Here is a 21,654-nt window from a genome sequence, read left to right on the forward strand (position 1 = left end):
GTATTGATGCATTTCTAAAAATATTCAATTAAAAAACTGAAAGGGAGAGAGTTTTACGTTTCCAGTTGCAGCAAGCGTTGCCACTAGAAGCAGTAACATTGAGCATATTGCAGCGAGCTCCTATCTCTTAACACAGGGAAGTGGATTTATTCTTGCATCGCTGCTATCCTCCCGTATTATACGCTTCCAGTTGCGCCTTAATCCTCAACTGGTATGTAGTCAGCATCTGTAATAGTTACGAATTCCTCCGCTTGGCAGCGCTTGACTCAATTGATATGTTGGGTGAAACACAGATGCTCGGAAGAAAAAAGTTATTAACAAAACAGAAACTCGCAAAGAACAAATATGCGTCTGGTGGTAGTAGTGTTTCTTCCAGACATAATATTGAGGGAGTTTTGCCCTCCCAAAGTTGGATAGCGTTCCTCCCGAAGTTAAGAAAATTGAATTGCTATCCAGTTCAGCCCCTTTTGATCCTGTTCCTGGACAAGAGTTTCTGGTAGGAAGCTTGAGTAGTAGTTTAAAAAAAAAAAAAAAAAAAAACAGCGGCATGACTTCAAAACCAACAGTGCAAGCGGGCTTGACAAGATATAATGGCCCACAGATTCGTTCATTTTCTGATTGAAAGAGAGATATTACGCATTACGGTGGTTTTATAGTAAAGTCCTAAGCATAGATACCGGAAACAAGGGCCAATTGCCCCCTGGATTTTCGGAAGGGGTTCGGCTCTCCAAAATACATGCTCAGACATTTTAGATTTGTTTACTCACTCACTCACTATAATAATTAATATATTTACTATAGTTAGAGTTATTAAATATGCGTCAATAATTATTGTATTACATTTTACATGAGGAAAATTGCATCAAGGTGTGTATAACGATACTTCGCTTTGTATCGGTCTTTTCACTTCCCCACACTTGTAGGTGGGGGAAAATCCTGCGAGCGTTTGTAGTCTTAAATATTCATTATAATTATAACAGAGGAATTATCAAAATATAATATAATTCCATATTTGAATTTTGTACTTATATCGGTGCAGTTTTTAAGAATGTTTGCTGCCTCAAGAACTGTCCAGTATCGGTTCTCTTTCAAGTAAGATGTTTTCCTTTTTTTGGTATGGTCATATTACTAGCCATGAAATCAGGAGATTCCAACATAGAACAGCAGGAAGTATGTCTAATGAAAGTATAAATGCACTCAACAGGACTTAATATTTATGATATTTCTTCCCACTCCACCCAGTTATGTAATTTATAATTATTCTTTCATCAATATTTTTATTGCCATATGCTAAAGGAGATGATGAGAATGAATGTAATGTTGGAATGAAGAAAGTGGGAGGAAACAGGATAACCCCGAGAAAACGCCGTACACGGTGTTCGTCGAACACAAAGCCCACTTGACGCGACCTAGGATCGAACCACAGATCCCAAGTAATTTAGAAGCTAGGATATAATTTGTGACACTGAAAGAATAATAATCTTACCATGCACAGAAGTATACATATTCTTTTTGTGCTTAAGAGGTTGACTGATTTCATTTTCACAAAATTTCTCCAATTTAAAACATCGTTACAGTTAAGAACTGAAATAACTAAGAAATAAAGAAAGCATACTTGCAATATGATGTACAAAATGAGTAAAAAAAATAGCAGAAATAACAAGTGCTTGCAATCGCAGTTTGTTCTTTTTTCCTACCTTGAAATATACTCTTACCACTCCCCAAAGCGAAATTCCTATATTTAGGTTATTTTCAGCATCAAATTCAGTGATTTTGAATTCACGATTAATTCCCATTGATTGAAAATTGACAAATGTAATGCTACTATTTCTGGATTTCTTATATTTGTTGGCTGATGATACACCAGATCATTACAAAGTAACTGCATTCATTAGCTGTAAACAACGGACTGTATAGATTGCAGATACTTTGCACTACGCAGGAAACCACACCAGGAGAAGAAACAAAACATTGTAACACATCAAGAATATTATGGTTGTAGTTATATTAAAGGTAGAAATAAAATTGTTAAACAATTTACAATACAAACAGATTATTCTTTACTTAGCTCAATTAGGTTATTGACAGGAAAATAAACACACTGCTGAACAAGACTGCACTTATTTAATATAAAAACACATTTACACGTGACGTTTCGATCTTCTGGCCAAGATTCTCATCAGGCGTACACTGAGTGATACAAAAAACTACTCAAGTATATATACACAATTCATCTCCCTATCTGCTCTCTCATTGGCCCGTTCAAACAGCCAATCAAAAGCGTGGAAATCTATCTGAACTGACCAATGGGGCAACATAACATTCTACCAGAAAGAAACAACAAGGAGCAAGCAACCATTGAATATATTAATTCATATATATATATTTCCGTATTTATCAATAATATTTCTCCATTTTTTAGAATATTAGACCCTATTTATACTGTGTGACATTGGGATAAAGTAAATTGTCCTGACGCGGATCCATCTATCATTTCTTCCATATCCAGTTCTCTTCCACTTTCTTTAACTTCTTCCTGTCGCTCATAGTTACAACCAGTGGCGGCTGGTGACAATTTATTAGGTAGTGACAGAAAACTATATTATTATTATTATTATTATTATTATTATTATTATTATTATTATTATTATTATTATAACATATATAGAATTTCAATTTAATTACAATCGATTGTGCTTACATTATCAGTAATCAGGTAGGTACTGGTCCTCTTGCTCCTTTCACTGAAGTTCTATTCTTCTTCATGCTAGTCAGTTATATGTTGAAGTGAATTCAGAAATCAAATTTGGGGAAAAAATCTTAAGATGATCTTATTTAACTAAGTTTGTTATTTATCTTGTTGATAAAAAAGACACATACACACTGATATTGAATAAAACACGAGTACACTGTTTAAAAAGAAACACTTCACTTACACTGTTTATTCTCTTCGAACTTTCAACTGAACACGTTTGGTTGACTAGTTAAGATGCGCGATACTGAAACTCTATGCGACGATTTTTCTTGCTGGAAAAGACGGCGATATTTATTTATTTATTTATTTATTTATTTATTTATTTATTTTTTTTTTTTTTTGTTAAAATTATCTATCTCATTAACGAATGTCTTTTCACATAACAACATGTCTAACGCAGTTAATCTTTCCTCTTTCATGGTATTTCTTAGGAAAGTTTTTATTCTGTTCAACATCGAGAAACATCTCTCTGCTTCTGCTGTTGACATTGGCATAGTTATCAATAACTTTAAGAGTTTAACTGTTTCTTGAAACATGTCGCACAATTCATCGTCTATAATGAACATTAAGAATGACACCGCGCCAGACACCGTTCTCAGTTCGCATCTCGAATAGCACACTTAAAGTTCGCTTTTTAATTTCTTTTCCTTCAAGAAGGGATATTTTTTAACCATCTCACTGAGATAATTATCGGGGAACTCCTTTTTGTAATTGTCAAATTCTTCTACAGCAAATAATCTCGTAGCTACAAGGTGCTCAGTGAAGTGAAATCTAGATTTGATCTCCACTAGGATTGCATCACAAACTTCTAATGCTTGTCTTTTTTTGTCGTTATATAACGCCTCACTTCGCCATATCTTTGCACATGGTCCGTCTCTTGCAGTTTCTAATTCGGTTTCTACTTCCTGAATAATGTTGTCAATTTGTTCTCTGACAGACTGCATACCAAGCTGAAATTATGCAGATGTTCTCCAGGGGTGCCCACAAAGGGGGGGCTATGACGCAAAGTGCGTCATTGAAATATTGGGGAGGTAAAAATCTGTACAAATGTGTTTGAGGGAGTGTAAAAATTAATCGGAAAGAAGATTTTTTTTCATGGAATAACACCTACGGGTAGACAATTGGGGGGGTGCGTCATGGACATAAGGGGGGGCACCACTGTGTTCTCGAACCTTGACAGGATCAGTACATTTCTTCTGTAGTTGGCTGAAAATAGTTTCTACGTGTGGCATAATCTTGTGGAAAAAAGTCAACCAAAATACGAAATTTTCTTCATTTAATAATAGCTTGTACGCGGAAGATTGAGTTAAGGTGGTTTGTAATGTTATATCTTCACAGTTTTCCTATTGCTAACATAACATCAATTAGATCTTTCCGATACTCGTAAACTGTATTTACTCCACGAGACTGAAAATTCCACCTGGTGTGAGAAACCCGCGGCAACCCCCAAGCAGTGTATATGAGATCGTGAAATATCGGCTGCTTTCGGATTATGCGTGACAAACTTTCGTTGTCACGAGCTAGAAGCAATGGAAAGCCTTTCCCGTACACAGCTGATAGGGCGCGTATATGGTGATACCACTATGCCAAGCAGCATTCAGGAGCAAGGGCCTGGTGACAGTCACCGAAGCAGAGTTGCCACCGCCAGGTCTTTCGCGCTAGGTCTTGCGACTAAATAGATGCGGCAGCGGGCAGAAAAAAGGAAGAAATTTAGAAGCAGTTATGATATTTAACTCGCTTTCTTTTAATATTCTGAATCTTCTACCTCTCAAGGCAGTGACATGTCACGGCGTCACTGCCTCAGAGGCCGCCGCTGGTTACAACTAGCTTCATCACAATAATAAGTAGAGATTGGCTTCTTGTCATGGATGTAATCTGTCACTGGGAGTTTCTTATCTAAAGAAGGATTGCATTTCATTCTTGACTCATTGTTAATTGTACTTGAATGTTCTTCTTCTGAGAAAAGTGTTAAACAGACTAGTTTCTCATATCAGGGGCGTCATTTAGGGGGACAGGGAGGGGCGACTACACCCCCTGAGTTTGAGATGTATATAGATTTTATCAATAGAACAGTCCCCAGTAGCACAGTTGATGGGCCGATGTCGATCAACATGGGAATTTTTGGTGGGATCGATGTCGCTGTCGATGACGATCGATGCAGAATGGCAAACATTTTTTCGACATTGGCCAATATCGGCAAATCTATGTCGATCGACATCGGCGTCGATGTTGATCTATGTGGGTCCCATGTGGATTCTTCCAGATCAATGTTGGCCCCACATTAATCCATGTAGCCCCATCTAGATCTGCCTTATATCAACATAATCGATCTTGGTCCCTGGTTGAACAATACCGGCCTATGTGGGATCAATGTCCGCCCATCTAGATCTGCCCCATACCCACATCGTCGTTCGAGCTCCCTAGTTGACCTATGTGGGATCTATGTTGAACCACCCAGATCTTCACTGAACCCATATCTTCGTTCTAGCTCCCATAGTTGATCGATGTGGATCTATGTGGGATCCATGTCGGCCCATCTAGACCTTCCCTATACCCACATCGTCGTTCTAGCTCCCTGGTTGACCGATGTGGAATCTATGTTGAACCACCCAGATCTCCTCCATACCCACATCGTCGTTCTAGCTCCCATGGTTAACCGATGTAGCTCTATATGTTCATTGTAAAAAGAACGGAGCTATTCAAATGTATTTGAATGGCCCAGTACTTTTCACAAGGAACATAGAATAGGCGACATTTCTGATCGTCCAGCTTCTATACACAATTGCGAAACGTACGAGCTCAGCCTATTTCTTTTCACACTAAATGATTAAATATGAAAAGTTTTATTCAAACCTGAGTGCGGATATGTTCTTTTGTATTGCATGTTGTAGATCTGGGTTGGACCCATATAGAGCTACATCGGTTAACCATGGAAGCTAAAATGACAATGTGGGTATGGGGAAGATCTGGGTGGGAGATCCCACCCACATCGGTAAACCAGATGTGACCATATAATTTTTACAGATTTAACACCAGATGGATATGTCACCATATCAGATTTGAATAGGGCCATGTACTGCATCTCTGGCGCACGCTACATGCTTGTCCACCATTTTGGATTCAAGTTATGTTTTTCTAATGAAAATAATAGAAAATGACATCGGATACATCTGACATTTTTTCAAAATGTCACTGGTGCAAGTAGTTTTGCCGCACTTCTATCTATGGCGGATCCAAGAGGGCGGTCGGACATTTAGCGTGTTTCAGAGATGCAGTATTTAGACTAAACAAAACAGTATATAATAAAAACATTTTCAGATTGAAGTATTCACATTTTTATTTTTTAAAAAAATAATTAAAATAAAATTTACACAAAACATATTCCCTAACTTTTTTTTTTATCGTGAACTTCACTCATTGCATAGAGGTATATATTGTACAATTGTTTTGCTGTTTCCAACATAACGAATGGAAATAAATACTTTTAAACACGTAACTTATTATCATTAATATAGAAACAACATAAAAAATGAGTGAATCTTCTCTTGCATCAACTTAATAGTTACCAAACGTTGACACTGTCTTCACCATTTTGTTTCATTCCATATGAAGAGTTCGCAGGAAGGACTATGAAGGGCACGTTTTAAAATGCTCAGAAAATTCTTTCTCAGCACCAAAATGTATAATTAAGATGGTGAAAACACGTCGTAATTCGCTCACGTGTACATTCGCGAGTGGACTACGCCCTGTTTTCACCAACTATTTTGCATCTTTTGGTGTGGAGAAAATATTTTTTGAGCATATTCAAAATGTGACCTTCACTGTTCTTAACGCGTACTCTTCATATACATCATTGTTTCCTTCCACTGAAGAAGGAACCAGCTCTTGTTCCGCGACGTGTGGAAACTATTTAGTTTATTCAAAAAAGGGTTCACTGATAAGTGGCTATTTTCCTGACCCTTATGTCAATATATCATATGTATAATAAAATTAAACACGTAAAAATCATATACACTCTACGTCAACAAAAGCCACTGTAAATAAATTTATTTCAAACATTGAATTTTTCCGCTACACATCCCGACTAGGGAAACTAATATATAATTAAAGAAACTATGCAGATAATATTTATCTTTCTACTTAACCTGAAATAATTTAGAGAAAATTTAGGAAGTTCTTTTCTTCTGTAAATTATTAGTTTCCCATAAATTTTAACTTCTCAAAAGTTTTTTTTTTTTTAATCCCACTGTAAAATATCCGTTAATTCGCACACTGGTCTGTAGTGTGGACTCATCCCTTACACTTACACAGACAGCACGGAAGTTCGGAAAGCTCATTATATTCAGTAAAATATGCATGCCACTATAAAGTTTTAATTTGGATAGGTTCTTTGCAGTAAAATACAACATAAAACTTATAAAAATGTATCACTAGGAAATATTTCTGCAAATTAGCGAACTGAAAGTTACTGTGATAAATTAAAAAAAAACTATTAATAACGGTTACTTTCATGAAGTTTATAATTCTCTTGTACTTTAACATATTATTGTCTACTATTTTATTTACAATAAGACATTTCGTTCATATAAGTTTGTTTATATCGGACACGCTGCTGAGGGTTGACCACAACTAGCCGCGGGACCGATCACCCCACGGCTTTCTCTCCGGGGCGACTCTGCAAGGTGAATTCAAGTGGTCCTTGGACTCTTGCGGGTTCCCCGCGGAACGACTGTGCATCTTCCCCTAAGTCTTGAGCCTGTTCTCTTCTCCGATTACATCTATAGCCATCCCAATCTCGTGAACCACTTAAGACTTTCCCAATCCGTCGGACAATGTCGCTAGTTTGTATATCAGGAAATCGGAGTTGTACTGCTCCTGAAGAAGAAAAAATGGTAAAAACTCAATGCAATAATACTGTATCACCAGAAGGGACTACACATTTAAATAGCAAATGTCATCATTGAGAAATAACAGATTAATTTTGAAGTTACATAAATAAAATTCGAACGAAAATATAACTTTCTCCTAAAATAGAAAGAAACCTTTTATACATTGCACAAAAAACATCCATTGTACGCATGAGCGCATTATTACGTGCTCGAAAGGCTAATCTAACAGGACATTGTCGTTCGGTGTCAAACAGAGGAAGTAGGGAGTGGAAAACGATATGTGGATGGCTCAGAATATCCACTCGTTTCAAGTCAAAAATTGAAAATTCACTTGCACGGTGCGATTGACAGAAAATTACAACTTCTTTCAGAGGCATAAACAAGGAAAACAATGATACCAGAGTTACGAGGACGGGGTATGGGAGATATTACCGCAAGCTTTACTTTTACTAGGATAATGCGAGAATGGCACCTAAACAAAGGATTTCACTGGTAGTAATCCCCCTCCAAAATCCCTAAAAATATATACTAAAAAACGCCATACATCCGAAAGATGAAATTAGACTCTAGTATATATATATATATATATATATATATATATATATATATATATATATATATATATATATATATATATATATATATATATATATATATATAACAAAATTCTTTAGGAACTCAGATCCTGCACAGGCGAATCAGCGACACCATCGCGAATAGGGCTTTTCCTCAGTCTCATCCGTGAACGGCAGAATGCTAGGACCTAAAATTATTAGGGGCCCCGAACTACATCGTGGCGTGAATCTAGTGCACATATCTTGAAGTGAGGTCACTTTACTACCTGTTTAAACCATTCCATATTCGTCGCACGACAAAAATCGAAGGATAAATGTGTTGTTTCGACTTCATTAGACTTTTATACGACGCATAGAAATTATATTTACAGTAAAATTTCTAACGGACAGTTTTCAATTTCCTGGCAGAAATACATTGGGTGCAATGTGAAAATTACTTCTGAATAGCTGACATTCTCAATAACGGACGCGGATACTGAAAACTATTCCCCAGCGTCTATGTAGAACTTCCAACTAACGGACAGCCTGAAATAAAGCTTTGTTATTTTCTTGAATTTCAAGCAATAATAGGCAGGATCGTTAATGTACCGCGCATTGTTGGATGTGATAATCGAACGCAAATGTCTCCATTTATTTGTTTTCAACATGCATTTAGTTTAGTATCCATTTTCAGCAAAAGTTTATTTAATCTTTGTCTATTTGCCTTGCTGCAAGTTGTTAATTTCGAAGAGAGAAAGAGTATTCTGTCCGAACATAATACTATAGAAAAAAAAAAAAAACTGTATTAGCTCATTATTAAACAGAAAGACATTTTGCCTACGTTATGTTGCTTATACGAGTAGTACGTTAAGTTTATACTGTAATTTTTTTTTAATAGCGGACATTTCCCAATAATAGGACAGTTATATTCCCTATTTGTGTCCGCTATACAAAAGTTTCACTGAACTAAATCAAACTTAGTAATTCTTCTGTCAGTCTCGTTCGATCCCTAATCGTAATCAAATGCACAGGAACAGGCTGATTTAAATCATTGTATAACCATGTCGTATGTCTATTATCGAGCGATAAAAATCGAATGGTGTATTCAGGCACTTATACCGTACTTTCTCAATAAAAAAATAAATAAATAAATAAATAAATAAAAACGCCTGGGCCCACGTAGACTAGGACTTTTCATTAAATACACATTCCTAATGAGACTTTTCCAGCGATTTTACTCTTACACAAAGAAATCCTGGGATACTACTTTTAAAACTAGACCTGGATGACTTTTGCCCAATGAAATACAATTTGTACATGACGTACCTATAACTACATGGAACAGTTGTAATCCACAAAATTTTTCCTTCCCACGTAATCCGTCAATGCTAAATTTCATTGCGACGTCCCTCGAAAATACTGTCTTCAGAATGGACAATGTCAGTTTTTTGTAGTCCTCTCCACGCCCATTGGAAAGATAATGACACAAAAAAAAAAAAAAAAAACATAGTTAGTACATTACCATATGAAATACAACTGCAATATGAAATAAAATTTTATTTTGTCATCAAGCATTAAAAATTATGTAACATTCGTTCATGCAGTTCTCCATTCTGAACAATCTTCTATATTTTCTGCACAGGTCACTAAAATACACTAAGACTACTTTAAATGATTGCAGATGAAGTCGAGAATTGCTGAGATCGTATTGCTCGTTTGTCTTACAAGTTCGCTTCCTGCAAAACCGTGACATCATCATAGTCACTGATTCCACTTACCAAGGTGGAGATGGGTGCTAGAGAACTTCAAAGAAAGTATCCAGGACTTCCCGAATTCCCGAAAAGTGAAGGGACTTCTCAATTATTTGCAAAGCGAAGGCTTGGAGAATCCATGCACCTGTGGAAGTTGCCCTTCAACACTTAATTTTTATGAGAACCCGCGGATGGTTGGAAAGGTTGTAGAAGATGGTACCGGTATTGCCAAACAAGGCATAACTGTAGACATGTCTACGACACGAGGAAACCGTATACCATCCTACCTTATGATTTTGTTGTTGAAACACGAAGGTGCTATACAGTGAAAGCAAGATTTTCGAACTAGTATTGGATTGCATTATTATTGGTAGTAGTAGTAGTATTTAAGATCCAATATGGACACCTAAATTATAAGTCCTAAGAATTCACAGTCCAAACTGCTACCGCTAGAGAAATAGTTGATTCGATTTTATTTGATTTGAAAGTGTATTATTAAGAATACGTCACAATCAGCTTTGGATTAAAAAATAAATAAAATACATAAAAATAAAAAAAATACGTCATCTCCAATCCAGTTTGGCTGATGTACCGTACATGTACGCAGCAATGTTATAGGCTCATTACATATCTCATAAAAGAAGTCATACCTGTTCTATATAAAAATGCATGTTAAAAGAATGTGCATTGCGTGCGAAAGGACTCTTCAAAGGCACCGAAAAGCCGAAGTGTAAGTCATTGTCGGCTTACCATCACCTTGTAAAATTAATTTTGTATGCATTGCTGAATTTTGAAACATTCATTTTTGCAATAGAACACCAACGACTTCCTTTATGAGATATGAAGCTGCACTCTCTACGTTGATTGGACAGTGTTTGAATTTTAGGCTTCTGAAATTTATTTTCCCACGCTTTCGACGGCCTGCATCTCCCAACCTATTGATCGGTATGCACACGTCACAAAGCATTTTCTTGTTTCCATGTCAGGTACCCACCCCTACATTGTTTGGTACGCATAATTTTAACAACCTGTACATCCGAAAAAGCATCTGGCCACGAGATCTATTTTTAAAGAATAAAAGTTTTCTTTTTCAAACAATACCTGAAGGATATTTACAAATACTTCGAGTCAATACGAACTTAAGAATACCACTCACCAATTTTGAAGCCATCTCTCTGTCTTTTAAATCTTCTTCTAAATTGTGAACCATAGACAAACTGCGTAAAGGGAGCTTGTCAGCTAGCAGGTTTGCATTTTCTATAGATTGCAAAGCTTCTTTACCACTACAGGGAACTTGGTGCAGCTCATGTATTTTGGCTTCCATTTTATCAACTTTACATTTGAGATGTTTCATATCTAGCTGGATTCTCTGCAGTAACTGGAATATTTTTTCAACGGCTGAAATATCAAAAGAAAGAAAAAAAAGTAAATTAATACAAGACCAAGGAGGCAATGGTACACATTGTTTGAAATATTTTTTATTCTACATTAAGATAGTGTGTGCCGCAACTACCATTAACAAAAGTCATCTAGGTTCTGACCGGCACATAGCTCATATTGACCCTGAAGTCGATACCCACAGCAACATACGGGATGAATTTTAAATCACATATTGATAAAAGCTTCATAATCAATGCATAAACAGTTTTATTTTTATTTTTTTTTAAGTCTATTGCAAGAAAACTACTAATTGCTATTTGAGGGCTTTCCTAATCATTACACCACATTTGGGTCAATTTTATATGTCTGTAGAGCATTTCAAGTGTCTTAATGGAATAAAATAGCCTGCTCGTGTCAATATCTAGGCATTCTACCGTATACGGAAGTTCTGCTGAAAAAGGTTACTGCAAAAACTCCTGTTGCGAGAGAATGCAGTTACATTTGATATTTCAACTTTCAACTTAATGTAGTATAAGAATGATATGCTCCAATGTTTCTCTGCAGAGCCTCCGTATATGGAACAATGTCTAAATATCGATACTAGCAGAGTAACGGTTTCAAATGGGGTGCGAGGAATGCTTAACATTCAAAGAACGTTGATCGCGTCTCTGTGGTGTGACAATTAAGACACCTGAACGGAATTTGCCTAATTTGGGTTCCTTCGAATCTCAGCCAGAGCAACAATAAAAACTTGAGTGTGTGTTGGTAAGCAAGCGAAGAAACCAGGAGCGCCACGAGAGGGCGTATCAGTGTTGCCAGACCGATCAGTTGATAAAGCAGAAGACTCGAAGATAAAAAACAGGAGAAAGCAGTAGACAAATAAAGCGGCGGCATTTGAGTTCAAATCCAGGGAGAGAAAAATTTTGTCATTATTAAGGGGACAGTGATCAAAACAAGCAGTCCAGAATTCATTATTACTTCCATTTCAAAATAAAACAATACATGCAAAACATAAATATGAATTGTAATTACTTCAAAATGTTTTCCAATGATAAGGTAATCTTTTGGAGATAGAAAGACCCTCATGCCCCCTTTAGATATATTAATAATGTTTGATACAAACGTGTGTGAAGTAAGACGTAGTGTAAGAACAAAGTGGGGTGGGAAAATGTCTTATCATACACCTAACTATAGTATAGCTATATGATACAGTCACACGTAAACGTAACATAAGACGGTGTTTCGCTGACGATCGTGGAGAGGTGATCTAAGCTACTTTTCCAACCAGGGGTAAAAGTGGTTCTGAAAAGGTAGGGTGACGCACCATCCCTTGTGCCTATCTTTGCCTATTATAATTTTTTTAGGAAATGGGGGGACGCTATAGATATTTTTTGGAATTGGAGTAACGACGTTCAAACACTTCCAACCCAAGTACCAATCTAAACAGCACGTACTCGTAAATCTTACAGTAAGAATTAAAGAACGCCTACCATCATGCATATAGAAGATGAGCAAAGCCCAATAACTATATGCTGTACAGAGCTTTGTGGATGCATACAGAAAAATTTCCTCCTTTCATATAAGGAAAAAAATGAAAATTCTATATTAATAATAATATATTTCTTTAACTTCTCGAAATAAGGAAAAAGCAGGAGATTGTTCACTTTTAATTTTCTTTCGCAGTAGATCAGTAGAACGTAGAAAAAGCAGGAGATCTCCTGCAAAATCAGTAACTCTGGCAACACTGGGGCGTATCGGTGTCGACTTGACAATTTTGTCTGCTACCTGCGCACAGGCAGTAAGAAAAAACAAATGACTAACAAGACGCTGTTTTGTACAAAAATATAAATTTTTCTGTTTCATAGTACAAACTTTATATCGTCAGCCCGTCGGTTTAGCATTCAAAAGGTTGGGAGTTTAATCGCTCCTAACATACGCTTGCCCACAAGCCTCCTCTAATATGGAACAGAATAGTTCCAAAGCAACCATTCCAACAGGATGCGCTGCAAAACAAAATGTGATAAAACTAGAATTACAGATTATATGTTCTGAATTTTAAAGCCAAGAAGTACTTCCATTACGAAAGGAACGCCGGATCTAGAAATACTTTCGGAGGAGATCTTAAACACTAAAGGTTTCACTGTAAAAAGTAAATCTTATTATGATATATATGTTTTAAAATGTAATTAGTACGAAATTTATATTAGTTACACAAAAATCTATTTTTGAGGAAGAGAAGGGTCCGGACTCCCCCCCCCCCTTCCTTCGCACGGCTTGGAACATAACAATTTCAATTTCCAAGCATAAGTTTTACCATAATTTCGTTTTTCATTAACAAAAATTGGTGATAATCTCGGAGACTACTAGGTCAAGGCGGCCACACTAAGTGGTCGGAGAATATCGATGCATTGACTACGTGCTACCACACTCTCGAGCTAGCAGGGTTCAAAATGTCTCTAAAGAAGCAATATAGTCTTCATTTTGTTTGGTTATTTAATAATGACGACACACGTAACTAAGCTTAGCAATACAGTTTAATCTTTGGATACTTACTACTGCCAATTCCTAAACGAGCTGATGTGAAGGTACTGTCTGTATCTGCACATGAAGTAGTGGCAACTGACGACGCTGACATTCTGCATGGAGTTTGGATTTGGGAGTGGGATGGTGAAGGTCCGTTTGGACTTTTACGATGTGATGCAGACGAGCAACCTCCGTTTGAATTGTGCACCATAGATGATACGTTTACCTCCGCAGTTCCTCCTATAGATACTCCAAGCGACTCTGAAAGCAAGTAATGAAATTATACAAACATCCAGTTTTTACTAGACTGTTAGGTATACAATAAGCAGGTGACAACTTATGGTTTTAAAAGCATGTTTAAAATGTTACAATGATTACATCCAGTATTCTATCTGTAGGGGGATGGCTGGAACTTCCTCCTCTCTGTTTCTCGAAATACCTCTCAACCTTGGATATGGTGGAAATAAAACCCACTTTTTTGAGCTATATACGAATTTATCCCCCTCTCCGGAAATCGCAGAAATCGTACATTGATTACATTAACTCACAACGTTAAAAGATACTAACGCTGTTTATCTGCTTGTTTGATCTTGTCCTAAATAGACTCCCTATCATAATTAAATGAATATTTAATGTGTACGTTATTTTTCATTTATTTATTTATTTATTGATGTATACTCATAATAGAACCAATTTAACGACACAGTTTGCATTACGAGCCCGGTTTTTCTGTAGTTAACCATCATGAGAAGATAGCATTTATCCGATAAAAGGGGAAAGTATTAACAACCTCGTTAAAAAAAAAAAAGAACAAAAACAACTAGCAAGCCTTTTCATAGAAATAAATTACTTGAGACTATATCTGAGTCTGAATGATTTGTTACGTAAGACTTGCTTGAACATATCAAGTAGCCAATTTTGGACGCCAAATTGAAAAACTTGTTTATAAAAATAAACAAACTAGACATCTTATTTTTAGTTGTTAGGGCTTCTCACTACAAGCTTGTTGTACACATTACAACAACTACTCTGCACATCTAACGAATAAATTGTTTTCAAGAGGTTCATAAAACATTGTAGGTTACTTCTATCTGTCTACTATTTCAGCCAGCCTTACTTTTGAATGTTTTTCAGACGAAGTAGCAATAAACTTTCTCCAAAATAGTATATAGTTTCACATTTAAGTAACGTCTGCACTGGCATAGTAATACGAAAGAACAGTGTTTCTTTCAGGCCTGTTTTTTTTGCCCCCCCCCCCGGACGAAATGGTTAAAACGTACTGGAATAGAACCAGCAGAGGGAAATATATGGTTTCAGTCCCTCCGAATACTAAGAGTAACCCCCGGAACATTTTTTTCTGAAACAAACACTGCGAAAGAAGGTCAACTCTCTGGCAATAAAGAATCGCCCACGAAATCTTGATAATTTTAACTTTCACACATTTAAAAAAATATATATTTAAAACGCGATTTAATACATAGTCCTATGAAACAAATCAGCTACGAGCTAAACTTTTAATTTGCGTTGAAATTACTATCAAGAGAGATATATATATATGAGGAGACAAGCAGTGTTCTTGAACGAAATTATGAATATAAAATATATTTAGCATGAATATAAAATATAATTACCTTTCCGAATAGGTGCTGGGGGACTTGGAACACTACATTCGTTAAAAGTTTCATATGGTCTTTTCTTAGTTCCTGGATATGAGTCATCACTGTCCTCTTCAGACAAATATCTTTGTGGCTTTCTGCGACATCTTCTTGAATAAATTTCTTCGTCAGAAGAATCACTACTAACGTTTGAAGTCAGTAAAGCTTTGTCAGCCTTTGCTGCAGCTTTTTGAAATGAATCTGAAATGTTAAAAAATACATATATTCTACAGTTACTGATAAGGGAAAGTAGCTGCGAAATTATTCTTGGCATGAAAACCATACACGATAAGAAAGCAACATGGTTATGGATCTACCCTCAGTTGTGATTTCTTTGCTAACTGTAAAACATTAAATATTAGAATATCCCAAATAAAACAAATCTGTTTACGAACTAAATACTCTTGTTTATGTAAAGTTATTCACGACTGAAATTCGAGAGTAAGAAAGCCTGTAACAGAACTAAGAATAGAAGGCCTAAGAATACTAGCATTTTTATTTTATTTATTTATTTTTTAACTTTATTTAACGTACCTTTGACATTTCCTGCTCACGATAAGATAGTGCAAGGCTGGATTTGGAGAGAGTTATCCAGGCCTTGTCTTTAAGGTACTATATTCAGCATTTGCCTGATTTGACTGAGTATAAGATCCCGGAAAAAACTCTAGCATAGTTAACACAAACACAAACACAAACACACACACACACACACACAAAGAAAAAATCCTTCTTATTTCTCTGACTGGAGTTGCTACTTTTCCCTGACTTCTTTATTTTCTTCCATATACTATTTACTTTATTTAACGTTATTTCAAAAGCACTTTGGGAATCCTATAAGAAACGTCATGGATTCTAAAAGCTAATTTAGTATATAAGGTCCTAACATAAAAAGTTCATTTTAGGTCATACAAATATATATCAACTCATACCAACTTGTAATGTAGAGGACACCATTTTTTCTTTTTTCTTCAATAAGACTGTATTCCAGCAATGTATTAAAATAGAAGACATTTTTTAAGCATATTTGTCACGAAACAACTGGTGACAGGAAGCTATGAATTTGAACAAGCTTACTTTATGAGTTTTATTTACCAACTAAGCTTCTCGAACTGTAGTCACAAGTATACAAATTACAATGGAATTAAACCTTTAAACTTTTCCTTGTTTTGACGAAAATATCCTCACAAATTTCGACCTGTAACGCTGGAGCGTCGAACAGGTGAGTTCACCGTTAGTAACCGTTATAAACGAATAAAACAGGAACAAACGTAATCCGAAACAACCTCTTGCAATTTCCCTGGCATTTATGTTTATTTCTTGTTTACCTGATTTTCCAGAATGCGGACATGGTGTCTAGTCAGGATGGCCAGCCACCGTGCTGAAATCTGCGACCTACCAAATACTAAGATAACGCGCTACCAACTGAATCACGGCTGCTCCGTATGATAGATCTTGCTATTCAATGCAGAAAATAGTGAAATAATATTACATTTTGACTCAAAATTGAGGTATAAATACTCAAAAACACAACGAGACAGATAAAAAGAAAATACAAATAGTACTCACTGGATTGTCCATAGATTTTTATGTTCACAACTGTCCAATCAGCAGATGGCTCCTTACAGTCCCTGATAAAATTTTGAATACGCGTAACGGATGATGTCTTAGGCCAAAGGCATTCATTTTCGTTTTTAAGCTATTTACTAGGTATAACTTCTAATGCTCCGTCCTCGTCAGTGAAAGCTGCTACGCAAAACTTTTTTCTTCCTGAGCTCATGTTGATTCTGTCCACAGATATGCTCTTAAAAAAAAAAAAAACCTGAATGAGAAAACACTGCAGCGTATTTCTCTTCCAAACACACAATACATTTTGATGTCACAGAGGTAAGGGAAGCACGGGATATCTTATTCGACAGTTTGCCACACATAAACAAATACCAACTGCGAACTGCATGGGAAGGAATAATAGTCACCTTCTATCGGAACATCCAAATATATCAACCAAATGGATGGGTGATCATTCGAACTATTTGTCTCAATAATATTAGTAACTTTGCCTATTTTCCCTGTAGTGACTTGAACAAAACTGTCCTTATCAACAGAGATACCAATCATGAATCCACTGTAACTCACTGCTCTATATTCTTCACCCACAACCGCTAAACATATGGTCCTCCGCTATACGGTTTTTTCAAAGCTAATTTGCGGTATTCCTGGAAGTGAACTCACGAATAGATCAGGGTTGGCAAAAACCATGGTTTTTATTGAAAAAAACTGTTTTTTTGTTTAAACCAGTTTTTTTTTTATTTAAACCAGGTTTTTTGGTTTAAATAATTTGCTCCATATATTCATATCATATATGGACAGAAATAAGTTTGTTTCGCCTTGATGTTATTATGCAACAACCGGGTTATACTGGAAGGGGTCACATAAGCTTAAAGCGGAATAAAAACCGCTTCTCGAGTTACATCCGAGAGAAATTGTCCTCCATTTGAACTCGGAACCAGGACTAATTGGCCACAAATGCAATACGTCTGCCGACGCACTCACGAAGGAATCCTGATAAAAATACGTTGTACTGATCTTTACATGCTTCTTAATATAACTGTCAAGAGTCATTTCAGAAGAACAAAAAGATAAACAGTTGCACAAGTGAAACCATTATACAGAATTACATATGGACAATTTCAAAGTAGTACGGAGTACAGTAATTTAGTTCAAGTTAGTTAACAACGACTTTTATTGGTCGAAATTAAAGAAATACAACGACTTAATTTGCATATCAGTAAGAAAAGTGATTAAAGATACGAATTATTTGAGTCCACTTTGGCTCAGACTCATTTATACATAAATAGATATCAAAGATACTTCTCATTTCACTAAATGCCTCTCGTGAGGTCTGTATGACCCCCCTCCCACACACACACACAAAGTACGGCATTTCGATGTATTTTATCAATAGTAAACATTGAAACGAAACAATATTTAGAATTTTTCTTTGATTGCAATTACATAACAATAACAACAACTACAAAAAAAATCACAAAACAAACATACATAAACTTACTTTAAAAAAGTTGCTTTTGTAGTATAATCTTTTTGAGTAATGAATGGGGAATTTAGGTCTGAATATAATACGAATAATATACGGGAGTGAAACGTAATAACCCACAAATGTGTGTTTATCAAGATTTTACAAACACTTACACTTTTACGAACATTTTTCGTTTTTTGGTTTAAACCAGTTGGTTTTTTTGAAAAAGAAAAAAAACAGCTAGTTTAAACCTTGGTTTAAACCAGCCAACCCTGGAATAGACACAATCATATTATCTTCGTAGCTTTCGCTTAAACATCCGCAGCGTTGTGGACGGAAAATGCACATAGATGAAACAGTAAAAAAAAAAAAAAAAGTCACGTTTGTTTTTCTTCTCTACTGTTTCATCTATGTGCATTTTCCAATCATAACGTCGAGGATGCTTATTATTTAAGATAATCTGATTGTCTATTCGTGAGTACATTTCCTATTTTCCTTATTTTGGACCATTTTTGTCATTAGGCTCCGTTTTTATCCATGTGATATATCCACTCTACTCCTTATCTTCCCTTCTTAGGCAATGAAGTAAATTTTAATTCAACGACATCGAACGTCTAAAATTGTTATGACCAGACTTGCCCCGCTTTTTATTCGCATAAAAAATATAGCATCTCTAGTATCTAACCCTTATACACTATATTAACTGTGTTCTGACCTTAACAATGTATTTATACGGCCTACTGTTTCTCTCATACAATATCTGGAATATGTTTGCTACCTGTACATGATGTATAAAAGGTTTGCGGTAACCACTGAAGCACCGTAGCTCAATGGTAGAGCGTGGGTAGCATTCAGGAGGTTCTGGGCTTGATCCCAGGGGTTGTTCCCCGTAGATAAGTGGTAACACTTGCTACCTTATAATCCATGATTCCGGGTTAGATTCCTGTGGGGATAAAGGTAATTTGTATCCCACGTAAAACTGTAGGTCCCGTCCTTGGAAGCTCAACAACTCGTTCAAAACGTTAACTTGAATCCACTCACACTCAATTACCATGGTCCACTATTCAAACAGTTTTCTCACTTATTTGCCAAGATCAAATTCAATGACTTTTCCAAGTTTTACACGTCACTACCCAGAACTTCACTGTACTGTTTCCTTAACTTGTTTCATGGTTGGCACATCATCCTGTAAGTTATTTCAGAAGAGATCTAACCAACCTAGCTAGTTTTTAGGCAAATCTAGTTTCTGAGTGACAATCATAGGCTAAGTAACCTACGTGTGAATCTGTATTTTCATGGCCAATTCTAGTTTTCAAATGGCGGTTACAGGCAAACCAACGTAGTGGCAGACATAAACTAACCTACTATGACCTAATCGGCAAGACCTTATTTTGATTATTTATTTACTCATGGGAAGGACAAAAAGGGATCGATCCTTCAGGTAAAACTAGGATTTGGACAGGAAGTGGCCCTGGCCTTTCAAGAGAACGTACTTCGCATTGTGGGAGGGAGGAAAGCCTCAGGCAGGCCTGCGCAGGATTCCAACCCACGTTCGAACTACCCAAGTGCTGCGTGACAGGCGGATGCTCTTCCCCTAGACCAACAGCTGGGTTCAAGATCTTACGTTGCGCAGAACAGCGAAAGTATGCGCTCACCTAAAGTTTATTAAGTACAAGGAGCAAAATAGTAAATTAACTTACTTAAAGTTGAGTTACAAGTTATATTTATCAACACTGTGTCCCTTGTACTTAACACAAATCAGTTGTGATGCGTGTGCATCTACCACTGTTTTATACAAAGTAAAATCTTGCTGATCTTAACCTAACCTGAAACTATGCGAAAATGTGCCAATTCGGTAGTGAATAACTCGATAGTACCTCCATTTGTCATAATCTCTCAATTTAAAGTACTTTTTAACGCATTTTTAAGGAGTAAATAAACTTGTTCCAATATTTGGCCGTCTCGGCCTGAGCCTCCTATGCCTGAAGACTATAAATCAAAATTATTCACGACTAAGTATAGTGATATCTACACATGTTTGCACCTGTAACAACAAAACCAGTACCAGATTTGTTGCATCGAGCGCGGACTATAAACTAACCAAAATTTATTTGGAACAGTTTATGTGGATCTCTTAATCTATAGTCGACATCGTTCATGCAAATCAAAGATAAAATATGCATTCTATTAATGGAAGAAAAATAATTTTAATACTCACCTTCAATAATAAATACGAATTGATGGTAAAACCACAACAAACAACAGTCATTCCTGCTTTTCCCTCGCTTCGCACCGCTTGTGGCGTCATACGGTGTTATGGTTTTAAAACTGTGAACAGTTGACAAACAATCTGCGTACTCCGATCGACATCGATTCGACATAGATCGAGGCCGAATCGAAAAATTACTTTTTCAAATAATTGCCACAGAACCATCAAAATGTTAATTTCATGTGTTTCAAATTTATTCATTGTAAAAAGGAAATGTTTCCATGCTTTTTTTCTTTTTGGTGGGCAAGCCTATTTATATCCCACGTGGGACCTATATCGGTAAATCAACATCGGCAAGCCCACCAAATTCCCACGTGGGACCCATATCAGTAAATCAACCTCGGCAAGCCCACCAAGTTCCCATGTGGGACCCATATGGGAACTTGGTGGGTTATTGTGGGCCAGTTTAGATCCACGACGCCGACATTGGCCGATGTCGCACAAATATGGGTCCCACGTCGGCGTGCTACTGGGGGTAGTAAATCAGTGAAAAACGCGAAATTTTACTTATACAAAGGGTCTTGCCTCCCAAGCATAATCTTAAATGACGCTACGGTCTCATATGCTTTGGTTTGAGTAGGTTTGGCTGGTTCTGAAGGGTTAGTTTTTGTATTAGCTGAAGCAGTTCTCTTTCCACTATCACTGGTATTTCCATTCGTCCTATTAACCATTTTATAACATTTCTCTGATGAGATTTCATCTTTCAACTTGCCAGCACCACGATCACTTTCAGAAATGATTTTCACTTTTTCAGGAATATTTCTTTTACATTTATGACAATGATCCAATTATGCTGAAGTACACCCACAAAAACAGCTAGTTTCCCTGGTACTATCTTGGGTTC

General features: G+C 36.4%; 1 protein-coding gene across 2 annotated transcripts; it reads right to left on the bottom strand.

Annotated features, from left to right (window-relative positions):
- Positions 1–6,088: 6,088 nt before the first annotated feature.
- On the bottom strand, positions 6,089–21,276 carry LOC145686701 (uncharacterized). Of its 2 annotated transcripts, XR_014131640.1 has the most exons (6): positions 20,760–21,274; positions 15,484–15,708; positions 13,883–14,113; positions 11,106–11,347; positions 9,525–9,656; positions 6,089–7,630 (listed from the first exon to the last, which is right to left on the bottom strand). XR_014131640.1 is itself a non-coding variant. In XM_081760255.1 (5 exons), exons 1-5 carry the CDS (start codon positions 20,920–20,922, stop codon positions 7,562–7,564), a joined length of 930 nt encoding a protein of 309 aa, XP_081616381.1. In that variant the 5' UTR covers positions 20,923–21,276; the 3' UTR covers positions 6,089–7,561. The 2 variants fall into 2 exon arrangements, 1 of the variants encoding a protein (XP_081616381.1); XM_081760255.1 differs by lacking the exon at positions 9,525–9,656 and having other exon boundaries at positions 20,760–21,276.
- Between the last annotated feature and the right edge of the window lie 378 nt (positions 21,277–21,654).

Source organism: Thermobia domestica, chromosome 5 (assembly GCF_964235325.1).
Source record: "Thermobia domestica chromosome 5, izTheDome1.hap1.1, whole genome shotgun sequence".
In the NCBI taxonomy this organism is placed as follows: domain Eukaryota; kingdom Metazoa; phylum Arthropoda; class Insecta; order Zygentoma; family Lepismatidae; genus Thermobia; species Thermobia domestica.

Coding starts and splice junctions, on each gene's coding strand:
- LOC145686701 (XM_081760255.1), bottom strand. CDS start 20,922: ATGTCGAATCGATGTCGATCGGAGTACGCAGATTGTTTGTCAACTGTT. Junction 14,114..15,483: donor CCCAGCACCTATTCGGAAAG/GTAATTATATTT, acceptor ACTTGCTTTCAG/AGTCGCTTGGAGTATCTATA. Junction 11,348..13,882: donor TCGTTTAGGAATTGGCAGTA/GTAAGTATCCAA, acceptor TTGATATTTCAG/CCGTTGAAAAAATATTCCAG.